This window comes from Anas platyrhynchos, chromosome 19 (genome assembly GCF_047663525.1).
Source record: "Anas platyrhynchos isolate ZD024472 breed Pekin duck chromosome 19, IASCAAS_PekinDuck_T2T, whole genome shotgun sequence".
In the NCBI taxonomy this organism is placed as follows: Eukaryota; Metazoa; Chordata; class Aves; order Anseriformes; family Anatidae; genus Anas; species Anas platyrhynchos.
This window is the reverse complement of record NC_092605.1, coordinates 8,502,731-8,519,867: the sequence shown is the minus strand read 5'-3', so window position 1 is coordinate 8,519,867 and position 17,137 is coordinate 8,502,731. Positions and strand designations below refer to the sequence as shown.

The window sequence follows — 17,137 nt, the reverse complement described above, 5'->3', positions numbered from 1 at the left end:
CCCAGCAGAGGGAGCGAGGCAGTGGCACCCCTGGGAGCTGCACCAGCCCACCCTGCTCTTTGCTCTGCTCGGGCAGTGGATGCCAGCTGTAAGCAGCAATAGCAAGTCCCAGATTTTCAGCATCTGTAGCCTCCCATTTCTGCCCCACCTGCTTAAAAGCTGAGCACCAGCAATCACAAAAGGCTCCAGGAAACCCACTTGCTCCTGAGATTTATCAGACATTTGACCCCAGGGGTAAAGCAGCAAGACAGCGTGTAAAAAAAGCTTTACAAAACCTTGGAAGAGATCAGCAAAAATAACCCAAAAAGAGCAAAACGCTGCTTAGCATAAAGATGGGGGAGGCTAAAGTTCAAAAACACTCGGCTAGGACCACACCACCTGGAGAGACCTCCCGAGAGAAGCTGCACTGAACAGCACTGAGCCACCTGGAGCCACCTGGCCCTCACCAAAATGCCCCCAGGAACAGAAATGGATCCAAATACAAGGTTTTACTCCCCAGCAGCAGCTTGTGATGGAAGGTACGCCCCAGCAGCACCGATCCCTGCAGCCCCCCACCCGTGCTCCTGCAGGAAGATGGCTGGTGGCGAGCTCCTGCTCTAAGGCAGCTGCAGCAGCGAGCCAGCAGCAGATGGCACTGTTACCTGGAGAACTGGCAGGCTGCAGCTGGATCCTGCCTCCACACCAGCCACCTCCAAGCCTCCCCTGCAGCACAGGGGGGAGCTGGCAATGCCCAGCCACAGCCGGGGGCAGCACAGCCCCGTGCAGAGCCCCCAGCCCCGCACAGAGGTGCCCGGCTCTCAGCCAGGACCGCAGGGGGTGGCACTGGAAGCCTGGGTAACTGCAGGCACCCAGGATGCAAACCAGGGTTGTGCCGAGCTCTTTGCAGTACTTGAAGAAGCCAAAGTGAAGGATGAGGTGTGTTTGTTTGCCACAAGTCCCCAAAGGGACAGCTCGCCTGGGTGCTGTGACCGGGAGAGGGCAGGAGCCCTGCGGGCACCGCTCTCAATGCCTCGAGTCCCAGCAGCCTCGGAGATGAAGCTGCGTCCCTCCTTCTGCACAAAAGGAGGGTGTCTGGTGGCTCTGTAGTGTACCTGAACCAATTCCTCAAATCACTGCCGCTGTGACACGATGGGTTTTGGTGGCTGGGCTGCAGGAATCGGTCACTCTCCTCTGGGAAACACTGGGGCTGCTGCACCTCCTCGTCCACCCACGGGGATAAAAAGGATGCTGCGAGGGAAACTGCATTGCTGCTGCACCTTTCTGCATCTTTCGGAGTAGGAATAAAGAATATATTGGTGAAAAATATTCTTTAAGCACCAGCCTGTTCCCTTGCTCCTCCTGCAAGCCACGCGCACAGCTTTGTGTCCTCCTCTGCTCCCCAGGCCCAAACCGGGGAGGACTTTTTTGCAGAGCTGCTGGTGGCTCTGCCCGGCACACCAACACCGTGACAGGTCAGCGAGGCCCAGCAGCCACCCGTCATCAGCCCACGGCAAAAACCCCACCTTGCACAAACCGCCAGGGAAACAACCAGAGGGAGCCGCAGCCCCAGCAAATCGCCGTGCCTGCTTTCCAGCTGGTTAGCTCAGAGGCTGCTGCTGTGAATACAAACCAGCCAGCGAAATTAGCTTCTAATTGTTCGCAGCCATTCAGCGCCGGCACAACCTGCAAGCAGCTTTGAGACAACAGACGAGGAGGAGAGGAAGGGTGGTGTAAGATGCCTTAAATCCGTGTGTCTGTGCTTTGCAGCCCCCCGCAATGCTGCCCGTCTGACCCCCTGCCACCCTGATGTCTGCTTTGCAAGCACCAGGGGAGATGCTTCCATGGGCGTTTTTTTTTTTTTTTTTTTTTCCCCCTCTCTCCTCTTTTTGCTCGGGGCCGGTTCACAAATCCAAGCAGGCAGATTTCGGGCCCCGCGCACACGGGCGGTTTGAGCGCCGCTATTTATAAAGCTGCTTAACATTCCGGCCGCAGCCCGAGCTGCTGGGAGGGATGTCAGCCGTGCAGCACCCCGGCAGAGGGGGCTGCCACAGGATGGGTGCCGTCACACAGCCCCCTCTTTCCTATTTTTTTTTTCCCACCCGGAGCCTCCACTGCCACCTCCCCGGGGTCCCTTCCCCCCGGCGCAGACGGCGACGCTTCGTAATCGCAGCGATTTTCTCTCCTGGGAGGGGGAAGGTGTCGCAGCCTGATATCCTTCAGCCCCCAGCACGCCTGTTTGGGTTTACAGGAGCAGCAATGCAAGCCCAGCCCGCAGGCTGAATTATTTCAGGGACTGAACCCTGCCTTATCTTAACACCGAGATTCCCTCGCCTTCGGACGCAGGAACGGCCCTGCCGCAAAGCCACAGCCCTCATCCAGGTCCTGGGCACCCCAGCAAATTGAATAAACTTCAGTGGCATTATTTTATCAAGCACAAAATCTCCTGGAGGAGACAAAATAAAACCGAAAACCGACGTATAAATAGCTCTGGCTGAAAGCACAGCAAATGCTGTGTCATGCTGGCTCCCAAGGCAGCAGCGGGGGCGCGGAGCTCAGCGCTCCCTCGGGGCTCTCCGAGGTCTGTGCACCTCAAGCACCCCTTTGGAGGAATATTTGGGGCCAAATACACACATTGCAACGCCTCCCTGCTCTGCTGCACGTGGGGGCTGCTGCAGGGCCAGCAGAGCAGGTTGGTGACGAAGGGCAGCGGGAGGTGGGTGAGTTTGGTGGCTGCGCCTGGAAACACAGGGTGCTCGGGCTGGAGTTAGGGTTAGGGCTCCACGGGTTGGGATTTAGGGGGTTCGGGGCTGGGGGATGCTCTGCAACACGGCTCCCGAGGAAAACTGGCACCGCTGCCTCGGTCAGGACACAGCCAGAAGCTGAGGGTCACCTCTCGGGTCCCTCCGAGCACGCAGGCAGGCGGTGATTTGGGAGGTGCAGCATCTAACGCCGGCTGCACGACCCCCCCAGTGCTCTGCAACAGCTTTCTGGTAAATAACACCTGCTGAACCTGCTGTGTACACCCCGGGAAGTCAGGGATTAAAAAAAGAAATAAATCTAAAGCCTTTATGAGCAGCTCAGAGCCCGGAACACGGCGGGGAGCCCACCCCAAACCCAGCAGCAGCGCGTTTCTCCGCGATGAGCAGAGCCACTCCCCCAGCTCACGCTGCAGACGGGGCTGTGGGAATGCTGCTGGGACAATGCAGCACCATTGCATCACCCAAAAAAACCTCGGCTGCAGTTTCCATTCACTGGGAAGAGTTTCGCTTATCCCTCCTCCCTCACGCAAACGCTGCGGTGGACTGCCTTTTCTTTCCTTACCCTTCCAGCCAGAACACAGCTTTCAGCTCCATATTGAAACCTGTCAATGATATTCGACGTGAATATCCTCATTTTGCCTTCAGTGTTTCCTAGGGTGACTCTTACACCACTTCCCACAAGCTACCCAACACCACATGGCATTTACCCAGCACAACACCCAACATCTGCCCGGAAACCTCTCCTATGTTATTCTGCAAGCAGCTGTTTTGTTATTCGGTGGCACGTTGGAGGTGAAAATTCACAATTACCCATCAGGAAACCTTCTTTGGTCCCCCCCAGTCCCTTTCCTGACAAAGGAGCAGCCAGACAGAGGTGTACGGGCACAGCAGTCCCAGCCCCTGCAGCACAGAGCCATGGCACAGAGGTGAGAGCGATGTGAGCGCACAGCCACGGCAGAGAAGCAAGAAAGCCAGATATTCTGATTTTTTAACATAAAATACAGAATTCCCATTCTAAACCTGTTGAAGTTATACTAACAACTATCCCCTATACAAAGATTTTGATCACTTTTTAATCCCTGCCAGCCGGGTATCCCCTGGACACCGGGTAGACAACAGCGACCTCCTTGGGGGCCCCCATCTTTCTTAAAAGGGATGGCAGCAGTGGGAGCTTTATTTATTTTAGTGACCCACGGCTTTGCTGCATCCCTCACCTCTGTGTGCAGAGCAGCAGGCTGCTCCTGGCAGCTTTTCTAAGAAGTTTTCATGGCTTTTGTACTCTTCGGGGCCACGTCCCTGCTCCCCTCCTGGCCCAACGCCCCTGCGGGGTGCTCCAGTGCAGATGTGCTTGGAGAGGACACTACAGCGGCATTTTGGGACCTCACCTCTGACAATAGCACGTGTTCCTCAAGCTGGTTGTTCCCTCCCATCCTTCCCACCCACTTGTGGTGCGGGACGAGCCGAGGTCCTTCACCTGAAGCATCCCCCTGCCTCCATGGCCTCTCCTGGGGGCTGTGGGCAGCTCTGCCCTTACGGGAACAAACTCTCGCTCCGTGCAGCACGAGCACCAAGCAGCACGAGCCCGTCTGCCTGGAGTCAGCAGATCTGCCTCCGAACTGACACAGCCAGCCAGCGAGAGGGTTGCTTTTTTCTTTTTTTCCTTCCCTTCTTTGAAGAGGCTCCAGCTTTTTGGAGCAGAAAGGCAGTGGCCCCCAGCACAGCTGCGGCACTCAGCCCGGCGCTCTACCTGCCCCAGCAGCCCCGTGGGAATATCTCCGCCCGGAGGAAGAAAACGCTGAGGAGGAATGATGCAGCTCATCAATTACACAAGGTGCAGCTCATCAATTACACAGCCACTGAGCCCTGTCCCTGCAGCGGCACGGCCCGGGGAGGATGCTCTGTGCCCCCCTGCGTGCCTTCGCAGCTACACCCCAAGCAAACCCAGCCTGGAGAACGAGCAATCGATAACCACGTCTGCAGAACACCTTTTACCTTCTTAAACCGAGCCCGTTAGCCTTGACAGGGAGCCCCATATTTCCTGGAACCGCAATTTGCTTGCTGCCTGCTTCCTACACTGGCTTTTTTTTTTTTTTTATGGGATGAGCACACAGAGCAGGAGAGCGGGCGCCCTGCTGAACCACCAGCCCCTGCTACGTGCTGCACAAAAACACGGCCCTCACTTTAACAATTCCAGCTAAAACAGAGGGATTTCAGCCCATCCCATTCCCGCTGAAACGTTGAGCCATAAACACGGTTAGAGGCTTACAAACACCCCAGGAAAACAGGAGCTGATTTAGGAAGCTGCGCTCCCCGAGGGCTGGGGAGGTGCTCTGCATCCTCCTCCTCCTCTCGGCACAACGGAGACCGGCTGAGGTCTGCCAAAAAGCCACAGTGAGGATGGTCCTAGAAGTCCCCAAAAGATGCACAAAGCTGCCAGCCTGCCATCATGGAGAGCAGCAAATCCCAGAGTCACCAAAAAGCCACGTGGCGGCACGCAGAACCGCTGAGGTGCTGAGCCCCAACATTGCTCCCACCGGTGATTTCTACTCGCAAAAACTGCCCAGCTCCCCCAGCTGCCCCCATGCAGGAGCTGTTTCATCAGCCACTGCCACCCAGTGCTGGGGTGGGACACGGAGCTATGGAGAACTCAGGACATCGTTAAATAGTGGACAGTGCTAAGCCAAGAACACAGCACTCCATCTGAAGACAGAAAGCACCTTGAGCATGCAGAAGAGGCAGTAAGGAGGATGATTTTTTGCTGTGAGCACAAACTGACACCTTGCTCTTGCTATAAACTCAAAAAACAACGCAGAAAGCATCTGATGCAGCAGAATCCTGTAGTGAAAGGTCCTCAGCATCTGTGTAACGCCTGCCAGCCGTCAGCTCACTGCCCACAGCCGTTTGTTGTCTTTGTCAGATGTTTTTCGGTACTCCTCTCACCAGGCGTGCACTACATCTCCAGTGGGTTACCCCGCACACCTTCCCGACAGATTTACTTACTGAACACCAAGCAGCACCAGCTTTCATCCCGCTTAATTCAGGTGGCCAGCTTCATTTCTCATCCCCCCAGAGCTACATGCCCAGCTCGGGCAGCCGATGGCACCTCCATGCCCCCAGGGGCTCAGCAGTGCCCCTCACCTCCTCCTCCTCTCCCCTCAGGGCTGGGCACACAGACTGGGACAGACTGGGACGGACTGGGCCAGCAGACAGGAGGATGCACGAGTCGGGGTGCCAGCCCTGCAGCCCTCACAACCACGTGCCGTGGCATTTAGGAGGGCTGATGCTGCTGCCTAATTAGGTTTGCTTAATGAGTCATGTTACAGAGCGTCTATGGACGAACAGGTTTGCCATTAGCGCGGGGACCTCTCCGGATGATCTAGGTGAAACGCTGCCGTTACCACCGAGCCTTTCTTCATTTCACGTCGCTAACTCTGACCTACGTTCCTCGGCTGGAGGGAGGCCCAGCTCCGGAGGGAACGTGCCCGTTTCTTCAGCTCCAGCATTTTGTCGGCGTTCAGCAGGGATGGACGGGGTAGGCTCGTGTCTCTGCAGATGATAAAAACGTGCAGAAGCTCCAGGAGGGAGGGTAAAAAAAAGGCACCACGTCCAAAAGGGGCAGCCCGAGGCGAGCAGCATCTGCAGAGCTCCAGGAGCGGTGCGCCCCGAGGGTGCTTCAGTGGCTCAGGGTGCGAGGGGTGCTCCTGGAAAGCTGCGGTCGGGTTTGGGGAGGAAGAGGAAAAGAGAAGTCGTCGGGGAGGTCAGCAACTTGAGTTCTTGTCTCTGCAGGAAACGGACAGGCAGCAGACTGGGGGGGGGTTAAGACACAACAGGGAGCAGTGACCCCGGTGCCAGAACCACAACTCACCCTTTCTGCCCCAAAAGCTGCTCCTGTGCTGCCCCTGGGCACTTGCAGCTACCTCCGAGACGCAGCCTCTCCTCTCTGCTAATGCAGAGCCAGCAAAAAATATCCCTAAAGCTCCCCCCGGCACCAACAAAAAACCCACAGAACAGAAAGGAACCACAGAAAGGTCAATGGGGGAGGAATTTAGGCGAAGTGCCCCCAGTCCCGAGGGCTGTAACCCGGGCTGCTCCCAGCACAGGGTGCCCTGCAGGGACGGCAGCTCCCTCCCCAGGCACCAGCCAGGGAGAAGAGCTAGAAAAAAAAAACAACAAAAAAAACAAGAGTTCAATGAACGCTTGCTCCCCATCAGGGTTTCAGGTTTAGTCTTTTACAATCCCGGATCAATTTCAGAGGTTCAAATTTTTATTTTATTTTTTTAAACAAGAAGCTAAACCACAAGGTTTTTCTGCCCTCTCCACCGCCAGCAGCAATGAAGACCCCGGGTAACTCTGCTCGTTTTGTCGCGGCACGAGGCACAACGGGATATGCCCAACACCACAAAGTCCAGCAGCACTGACAGCAGTGAAAATACCAAAACACCTCCGGCATCGTCACACCGAGCACCTGAGATCAGAATTTTGTGCACAAAACAGCAAGGAGTGGGCTGCACAGAACTAGGTCTGAGATTTAAACATAGGAGTTCATCGGGGGTGTGCTAAGAGAGCCACAAACAGAAAGGAGGATTTTCCAGAGGGTTCAGCTCACCGGGCCGAACAAAACAAAGCTCATTGAAAATCCCTCCAGGAGAGGCGGTGCAGCGTGCTGTGGGGCGTCCTCAGCAGCCACTGCATGCACCAACCACGCTGTGAACTGCTCTAATCTCTGCAATTCTGCGTTTGCATACCCAAACAAGATAAGGCTGCAGTTCACAACCGCTGAAAAATACAAAGAGCTGAATGTTTACCTGGTTAGCAGCGGGGTTTAACTCCAGATTTTGAGGAAAACTTAAGCCAACACCTATATTTAACCTGAAAGGTAGCAAGGAGGGCATCCCCTTCTGCACACCCAGCAGCAGGGACCCAAACTGGCTGATTCCTGGCAGAAATGCAGCCGCACACCCAGCCTCCGAGCCCATCCCCTCTGCAGGGGTTGTGCTGGGGACAACCCCTTTTTTGCGCTGAAGAACTGCAATAATCAGCAAATTGGGAGCACTGCGTGGTTGTTTGCCGTTTAGTTCCCATCTCAAACCTGCATTTTCAACCCAAGAAAACCCAAATACCACCTTCCTGGGCGAGATGACTTCAAGGCAACTCCGAGTGCCCTCAGCAGGCAGCCCCCAACAACTCTTACCTGCCTTACATCCCTCACGGAACACACATACATGTTGTTGCAGCCCCAAATTCGGAGTTCTTCCTAGCTTGCAGGTGACCGACAGGCCAGGCTGAGATGGTACCAGGAAAAAAATCCCTTGGGAGAAGTCCTCTAGGCAGCAGGGTGGTACATGCTGCCTGGCCGTGCTCGACCCTCCTGTCCGGCCGTGTTCCAGAACCTTTCCTTGCACAGTTCTGCTGTCAGCACTGTTGCATCACGTCCAGGCATCAGCTCCAAACCTCCTTGAGGAACAGGACAATGCAGGGGATGGCTTGTAAGCATTTCTCAGAAATGCCACAGGCTTTGGAAAATGGGAATTTGTACCCCCTAGCTTACTAGCTTGCCTCATAAAGCTGTGAGATGGCTGCCAAGAGGCACGGGTAAAATCTCCATCCAGCCACCGAAGCCTCTGAGCACCTCAGTGATAAAGCATCAAAGCACTGAAGTGCCACGCACCTCTGAACAAGAGCAGACCAGAGATCAGAAGCTGGCTAAAAATTCACAGCCTACGACTGAGAAGTCCCAGACAGAGTCACCCAGATGGCTCTGAGGGAGCAGCTTCAATGCGATGCTGCTGAAGGCTCACAAGGAGCTGCTTCTCCCACGACGAGCTGAGTTCAGCTCAGAAATAAACCACGATAAAAGTCAAACCTGCAGTCAGATCTTACTTTTCCCCTACCACGTGCCCCACAGGGTTCAGGCTGAAGGGATCCCAGCAGCTCTCCTTCTGCAGGAGCTTCGAGAGCTGCTCCCACGCCACGGAGCAGGCAGGAGATGGGGAATATCTCAGTGCCCGAGGACAATTATCAAAGGAGAATTGTGAAGGAAACTCGAGCACTGCACCAAGCCCCATATTGCTAGATGTTACTACCACCAGGCTGGGCACTCAAACAACACTTCTTTTCATAATTATGTAATAAAAAAAAAAAAAAGAAAAAAAAAGAAACAAGCCCTTGCAATGTGCACAAAAGGAGGGAACTGAAAAAGCAGTTTCCTGAAAACAAATTGGTCAGGTGGGGGAGTGGGAGGGGATAAAAACAACGCACACCTCCCAGTGTGGCATCTTAATGTTTTTGTGAATGGAGCAGCAACGCGGTTCAGGAAGATATCAGAGTTTTAAGATGCCCCAAAGAGAAGCTCGGAGCTGCCTTACCTTTACAGCACCTCTTGGTGCCCAGCTTTCAGTACACCCACCCCAGGCAGACAACGCCCCAGCTCTGCGTTGGATGTACTCCTCACCCCGCTCAGATTTCACCCAAGCAGCATCTCAGCAGCCCCTGCCCAAACAGCCACTTGCAGCCAGGCAGGTGTGGAGAGGGGGAATCTCACCCATCCCCGAGGGCTGGGTTCAGATCGCAGGCTGCTCGTTGGCATTCCTGATTAAAAGCTCTTCCCTCTCCTGGTCTCTAACGCAGATTTGCCACTCTGCTCGCTCACAGCCCAGCTGAACGGGACAGGTGCCTTCTGTTCTTGAGAGCCTAAAATAACCTCAGAGCCAGCGTTGAGATGAGGCTAAGCTGGGAGCAGCAGCACCAGCCCTGCACGCAGCACTGCCAGCCTTGCAGCACTCCTCCTGGGACCTCAGTTTCACGTGGGAACATCAGAAACATGCTTTGTTTTGCTCTTCCTCAGAACGCAGATAATCCCAGCTACTCCGCTTCAAGTTCCCTAAAGCAACTGGGTGGAAAAAAACAAAAGCCCTTCTAGCTCAAATTAGTGGGAAAACCTAAAACCCCAGCTGAGTGTAACCCCGCAGATCAGATGCAACACTCCCAGGCTAGCAGGTCACATAGTTCAGCATTTTGAAAACATCCAGGGATTTTTTTTTGATAAAACTGGAAAAAAGAGGGGCAAGCAGGTGCCCTGCCAGCTGGTGGCAGAGCATCGGATGGGTTTGCTGCTGTCAGAGCAGGGAGAGAACTGCCATTTCATCTTTTCTCTCATGCTCAGGAGCGCACGCAGGCTGGACAAGGATGCTCTGAACTTTGTTCTGTGTCTACTTCTTCGTCTCTTGCTTTAAGGCCTCATCCAAGCACTGGCAGCACTGCAGATCACAGGCAGCCTGTGCAGAACTGGTCTGGAGGTAAGTCAGCACTGAGAACAAACGGCATCCCACAGAGATTTTGTGGGCTCTGCAGCTGCTGGAGCTCTCAGCTCGCTGCCATCATCCTGCGAGGGGAGGCTTTCAGATCCCAAAGAGATGCAGACACAGGCTGCAAATGCTTCTAGAAAACGACTTCCCAGCCCAAACGGGACAAGGTGGTCGGCAAGATGTGAGTTTGGGAAGCGAGGGAGTTTGCTCCCCCTGCCCCATGCTTACCTGAGCTTCGAGGAGCAGTGACAGCAGCACGGAGGTGGGAAGCTGCCCCGCAGACACCACGGCTGACTGCCAGCTTTTCAGCCCCTGGAGGGTTTCTCCTCACTGCGCTCCTGACAGCGAACACTTATCAATGCCAGATCAGAAGAGATTAAGGAAAACGCAAATTAAGCTACCCCACGAGGAAGGTAAGGTTCGTGACAGAGTCACCAGGGGCAGAAACAGCCCCACCACAACGCCTAGGAGGGGCAGGCGGGGTGATGGGACCAGTTTACCCCCCAGACTACAGCCCAGGAGGTTAAATACAGCTTGTCAAACCCCCGCCTAGGGCTTGCCAGCAGTTCCCAACCATCTCCTCAAAAGCAATCTTTTTCTTCATGTTTGAGCACTCACTTTGCAGCCAGAATGCCAGCCCTGGGAGCTGTGATAAGAGCATTTTCCCTACCAAACGGGCTGGCCTGCATGGCTGCACACACGCTGATCAGGACTACCCTCATCTGAAAAGAAAGAAGCTGCAAGGGGCAAAACCAAAAGAAGCCGAAGCAACACCGCCACTTGTGCCACAGCCCCTGTAAGACATAATTCAGCTCTCAATTATTTTCATCATCGTGCAAGAGCAAATAGATTTGAAAGGGTAACCAGTATCAACAGATGACAGTCTGGTACTAAATCACATTACTGAGCACAGAAAAAAAAAACAAACATAGCCACAGCACGATTAAGAGGAAGCCAGGAACTTGGCCTGGATTTCTTCCAAAGCTCCAAGTGTCAGCACTGGGAGGAAAAAAAAAAAAGGCTCCTACAATTAAAGATTTTATATCTGCATTATGGTGACCACATCACTTACAATATTTGTGATCCTCAGTTCCTGTAAATTATTCATCCTCCACTCAGATGCCTAACAAAACAAGCAACACGAGAGCCCGATCACATAATGCTCTCATGAAGTACAAAGAGATGTGGGAAGTGTTAAGTTTTCGTCTGACACGTGGTCTCAGATAAAAGCAGCCTCTGGAAAGAAATGTTAATGCCACCACCGAGGTCCCTGAGGCTGATCCAGGCAGCGGGGGGACAATTCAGACCAAGAAAGCCCTGGGCAAGCGAACAGGGGCTGCAGGGTGAGCAGGGATAGAGCCCTTGCAAGGCAGGGATGGGGTGAGGAGGAGATGCTGAGTGTGCCTCACCACCTAGCAGCAGGTTTATAAAGACCAGAAGCTACTCGGGAGCCAGGTCTGCTTGCTGTAAGACACGGGTGCAAACTGCTTGTACATTTCTGGTAGAAATTCCAAATCTCCTCCAGATTTGGGACAGCTTCCTAACCGCAGAGACCAAAGCAGCCCGGGAGCTCTTTTTATATCAGACCTTCAGACACAACCGGGTTGCTGCAGCCCACGACAGCAGGGCACGGGCTCAGGCTGCCCTCGCCAGCAACCGCGTAATCACAGGCAGCGCTCGTCTGGCAGAGTTTCGTTACAGGGAAGTCACCCTGCACTTAGCACTTTGCTTTGTCATCACAGGGCAGGTTCAGCCTGTGCACCAGACGAGCCATTTCTCTGTCGCGTACCAGCAAAATCCCCAGCGCCGCACACAACTGAATGGAGGAAGTTTCTAGCCCGAGAGTCAAAAGGGCAAACAAAGCCAGCTCGGATGTCCTGGGTGAAACAGCAGTCACTGAGTCAATAATGCCTCTATATAAAAAACTGACAGTGAGATATGGAGTGTGAGACCTCAAAACATTAGGATACATCATCAACTAATGCAGCAAGATGACATTTTAGGCTTTTTTGTTTTTTAATTATAATTATTTTTAATCTAGGAACCCAGGTATCGGGTTCTGGTATTTCCTCCAGAGGCCCTTTCACTGCTGTGTAATTCTGCACGGTGCTTTCCTTCCCTGGATTTCAGGAACACACAGCATCTACGTGCAGTCGAGGAACTTGCTTCATCCTGTGAAGTTTGTTCCAGTTCAGAAAGCTTCCACAGCGAGAATAATTTGGGTCTATGTTCATCAATCACATGCCGCATTAAATACCCTTCAAGGGAGGAACATTATATACTACACCACCTCATTAGGGAGAGCTTCCCAAGCTCCTTGGAACACACCCGAACACTGCTCAGCCTGCCTCTTACAGGAAGCAAGTGAATCATCCACATCTGCAGACTCTAAAAAAACAACAAAACCCAAAGATTTCCAGGAAGGACAGAGATTCCTCCCTTTCCTCTCCCCAGCTCCCCTATTCTGCTTTAATCTGAACTCGCTGAGATTGTACTCTAGCATGGGAAGCCAAAGCAGCTTCTCTAACCTGGACTCCGCAGGCTTCCTGTGGCACAAGGGCAGAAAAGCATTTGACAGAAATCACTCGAGTTCAGGACAGAACAATAAATAAGAAGAGCTGGTTCACTTACAGCCAGTTACACAACCACGTAGTAACTCTAAATTTAGAAAATGTGGCTAGTTTGTCTCAAGACTAATGCTGTTTCAAGGAACTTGGACTCAGACGCTGAACAGAAGCACGAATGCTTCTTGCAGCAGCCACGGGAATTATTCACTTGGATTGGACGCGTAACCTACCTTCCAAGGAAAAAAACCAACTTTCATCTTCAAAAGCAGCCTGAAGAGTGAAGCCAAAGGACAATTCCAGCGCAGGGCCCTCCTGGAAATCTGATCACTTCTGAGCACAAATATCCTGCTGCACACTCACCTCCAACGCTGAAAAGCCAATTTCTGGGGGGAGCAGCCCAGCAGCGAGCAGAGCAGCTCCCAAAACACCCAGCTCGCCTGGCAGCAGGTACAGCAGGAGCTGGGGTAGGGCAACTGTGGAGTAAAGCTGGAGGAAGCAGAGTGTGAAGCTACTCAAGCTCCAGAGCTAGTCAAGCTCCAGTTGTGTTTCTGCGTAGCTGTTGCCAACAATTTTACCGAGGACTAAGATCTAGGATGTTATTTACTGCCTACATATCTTTCTAATCCGGCCTTGGCAAAAATTCTCCCAGCTTCCAAGATTCATACCCAAATTAAAGATGCTAGGTTACTCACCAGTTTACTCATGAGAGGGAACAAATCAAGCCTGAGTCCCTCAGTACCAAGATATATTGCACACCATCTAGTTTCCAATCCATCTTTTTACCCAAACACAGAATAACCAAAGTATTATTGCTCAGGTGAGGGTAATTAGACTGGATAAAAGTCCCCAGCTATAACTGCACCGAGGGACATCAAACATTTCTCCACCGATCTTCAGCCCTGATCAAAAAGGGTCAAAAAGAGAAAATAAGGAGCGTAGCACCAAGAAAACACGGCTGGTGGCCTTGAACTACTTTGGGCTGTCTCACCCACGGGCACCTGCAGGGAAAGTTTCTGGCACCTGCCCCGGGCCCAGCCGAAGAGGCACTGCCACATCAGCGCCCGAAAAGGCTTTGAAGATGAAAGTCCTACTTACTTGCTAAGTATCCTTATCAGCAGAGAAGCAGCACTGTTTCTTAAAACAAAAATGATTCATATGCAAAATTCCTTTATTCGCGAAGAAGTTACATCCTTTCAAAGGTAGGTAAAAAAAAAATAATAAATGAGCTGTGATGGAACTAATTCCAGCTCTGCTGGTATTACTGGATTTCACTTCAGGCAGAAGGCTCGATGTCCGCTGACAGATGAAACGCCACCAGTCACTCCGGCAGCAGGGATGCACGAGGAAGTCCCAGCTTTGGGCTAGGCAGCGCAGTTAAAAGCCTTAAGCTCCACATCCCTTCAGATTTAATAGCCCTTTTGCCTGTCAGCCTCCACACCTCTCCCTGGGCAGCGCAGCTCTGCAGGCAGCCGGAGGGATGTGCCTCCCAAGCCGTGCTCCATGCCTGCCGAATCCGGCACTGCTCAGATTTTACGCTGCAAAATGAACGCTGCTTAATGGAGCGAGGGCACGGCTGCCTTCCTGCCCTTCAACTCCAGGCTGTAACCAGAGGCTCCCAAGTGATACCGCCAGCATAAGCCCAACAGACCCTTTCCTTGTTTCAAATTAACTCCCACCCCTAAAAAATAAAAAAAAAAAAGAGAGTCCCCAGTCCCCCTGAGCTGACACGGTGCAGCAAAACCTTAAAGATCTCACCCAAAAGCTGAACCAAACGGTACCAAAACCCCTCCGTGGTCACAGGGCTTCTATGGAGCAACTCAAACCTGAACGGAGACGGACGAACAAGGCTCACAGCCAACATACAGGTACCCAAACCCGCACACATTATCACCAAACTCATTTCTGCTCCCCCACACCGTGCTCTGGAGGTTTTGGCCCTGCCAAGTTTTGGTTTCCACTCAGGTCTCTTTCCAAAGGCTGGAGCAGGGCACCCGGCAGCTACCAGACCATAATTCTGCTTGCCCTGTGCCCAGGCAAATGCATGAAGGAGGCAGGAACAACCCTAAAACATTCAGCGTCGATCAAGAAAAATGAATTGCATGAACCCAGGCAGCCAAGGCCTGCAGGGTGCCCCCTGACAGCGCCACAGCTGATCTGCAAGCACCCCCAAACGCCAAGCCCCCATTCTTTGGGGTGTTTGATGTTTCACCCCCTACTTTTCCACCTCTCACACGGTCTACCTGTCCCTTCCCAAAACCACGTTAACATGCAGAACGCAAAAAGCCCACGGAAACCCGAGGGTACAGCCGCCACCGCCTCAGCCCAAGGACCGCTGGTAGGAGAAACCGGCCTTTGCTGAAGTCCAATAATTTCACAAATTTGGGTTTCAGACACAAACACACGCACGTTTAGCAGCCTAACAGCAAATGGAAAAAAGCCCAAAGGTTACCACGAAGTGTCCCAGAACACAAAATAATCTGTAGGAAGACAACTTTACCACAACTTTACCACAGGCCTGAAGGCCCCAGGAGGGGACGCAGCGGCGATATGAGGTAGAGCTGAACTGAGCTACGTGGCAAGTGCTCCAGAGCACAACGTAAAAGAAACCCAATTCACCATCTCACCTCTCAGTTCTCAGCCTTCCTGACATCAAAAGCAAGTACAAAAATTTCAGGCCGAAGGATCGGTTTCTAGGCTTGCATTGACCCATTTGGGCAAAAACCCCAGCAGAGGGTGGGAGGTAGGAGAGTGGAAACAACGAGGCAGGTTCTTCCCGAGGAGCATTTAGGAAGGTGTCATCACCTCCAGAGCCTTTGAAATCCCACAAGTAATTAAACGAGAGGAGGCTCTGAGCCTCACAACGCTGGTGGTTTCCCCGCACCAACGCAGATGCTGAACATGAAAAATTGTGGCTTGCTCTGAAGAGAGAACTGAGGACAGCTGGCAGGGGCAAGGCCTTGCCCCAAAAAGCACCTGTCAAAGCTTCTGACACTGAACTTTGGGGAAGAATCATAACCAAAAAAAAAAAAGCAACTTTACATAACTGTTTGAAGCCTAAAACAGACGCCTGTTTTGGAGCTGCACAGCACGAGAGAAGGAGAAACTTTATGAGAAAGCTGCAGCAAAATGCCTCGCTTACGCAGGTATTTCAAAGCCTGTCCTGGGCTTTGATTGATTCCTTCCAAAGCTTTTAGTGCACATTAGTTTGTTTACCAGTCCTAAGAGCATTACTAATTTAGCTGCCTTTTTCCCCCCCCCCTTTCCTTTTAGCTACACCAGCACATCGCAAGCGAGTGCACCTTGGAAGAGGGAGCGAGCCACGAAACTGCTTGCTCAGGGAGGTTTTGTCCATTTTAAAAATAACACTCCTGACTGGGGCTGGAACAAGTATAATTAATTGCTTAGCCCAGGTGGCCACTCGCACTCCCGAATTATCCATTCACCTCACACACTGTACACAGAATAACTCCCCGTACGGTAACAGGGTATAGCATTAGCACTCGGGAGGTTTCCACGCCACGCGATGTACAGGAGGCCATTTCTGGAGTAAAATATTTATGGTGATCCCCAAATCCACATTGCAAGCGTCCAATAAATCAAAGCCGAACAGGAATCAACTCAGGGGTACGTAACCTTGCAACGAGGGCTCGCAGTAACAATACCCACCGCAGTGCCTGTTTTACACAAAACTACACAAATTCCAGTAAGCTTTTTCTCTCCTCCTGCCTCTAACGGCCGGGCAGATCAGGTGGTTTCAGAGCACCCCCCTGGGAGACTAACCGAAATGTCAGATGCGAGAAGAGGGTTAGACACAGCCTCCCCGTGCAATAAAAAATACCATTATTAGCTTATGGGCGTTGGATTTGCACAGCTCTGCACTGTGACCAGCATTTACTGCTGGCTCCTGAGAAGCAGCCGTACCCAGGACATCCCCCTTCACCTGCTGGAATTTAAATACTCTGCACCACGGCACTTTAGGCAGCAAAGGCTTTGGCCAAATATGAAGATGGAAGGTTTTTAAGGCTGTGTTTTCGTCCCTCAGTCTCCAGCAGGTAGCACACAGTCACTGGTGAGTATTAACGCCTGAAGAGCCCATGCTAGCGGGCTGGCAGTGGCTGCAAGGGATGGGCAGGAGAAAAATAGAGACTGCCAGTAAACAGGAATGTTTCCCTCTCCTGCTGTATAGGCACACTGAAATCACAACTCGTAAGTTTAGGTCATAACGACTATATGACAGGACTCAGACAGGAAATAAAATATTCATGAAAATATTGAAATTACGCAGGAATAATGTCTTCAGAAAGCTCTCCTGCGAGCTTACATTCATGACTCAATATTTGAGGTCAAGAAGTTACAGCAGTGAAGAGTGGGAAGGAACGGGAGGGCTGTGTGGGATGAAGCAGAGCTGAATTCACAGAAACTCCTCGAGATAACATCAGCCAGCTTCCAGCTAACAAACTGATCGGCCGCTGGGCTGTGCCCGAGGAGCCCTGATAGCACGAATCCATTCCCAAAACAAAGCCAAATG

At 52.5% G+C, this 17,137-nt stretch overlaps 1 protein-coding gene across 2 annotated transcripts in view; it reads right to left on the bottom strand.

Annotated features, from left to right (window-relative positions):
- Positions 1–17,137, bottom strand: part of UBE2O (ubiquitin conjugating enzyme E2 O) — a 57,595-nt gene that overhangs the window by 36,744 nt on the left and 3,714 nt on the right. The window contains exon 1 of one of the 2 annotated variants that reach the window (XM_072025775.1): positions 7,930–8,118. The exons of the other annotated variant lie outside the window; for it this stretch is intronic. Within the exon in view, the coding sequence (XP_071881876.1) occupies positions 7,930–7,962 (33 nt within the window). The 5' untranslated portion in view covers positions 7,963–8,118. Of the gene's footprint in view, positions 1–7,929; positions 8,119–17,137 lie in introns of those variants that run through there. 2 annotated transcript variants of the gene reach the window in all.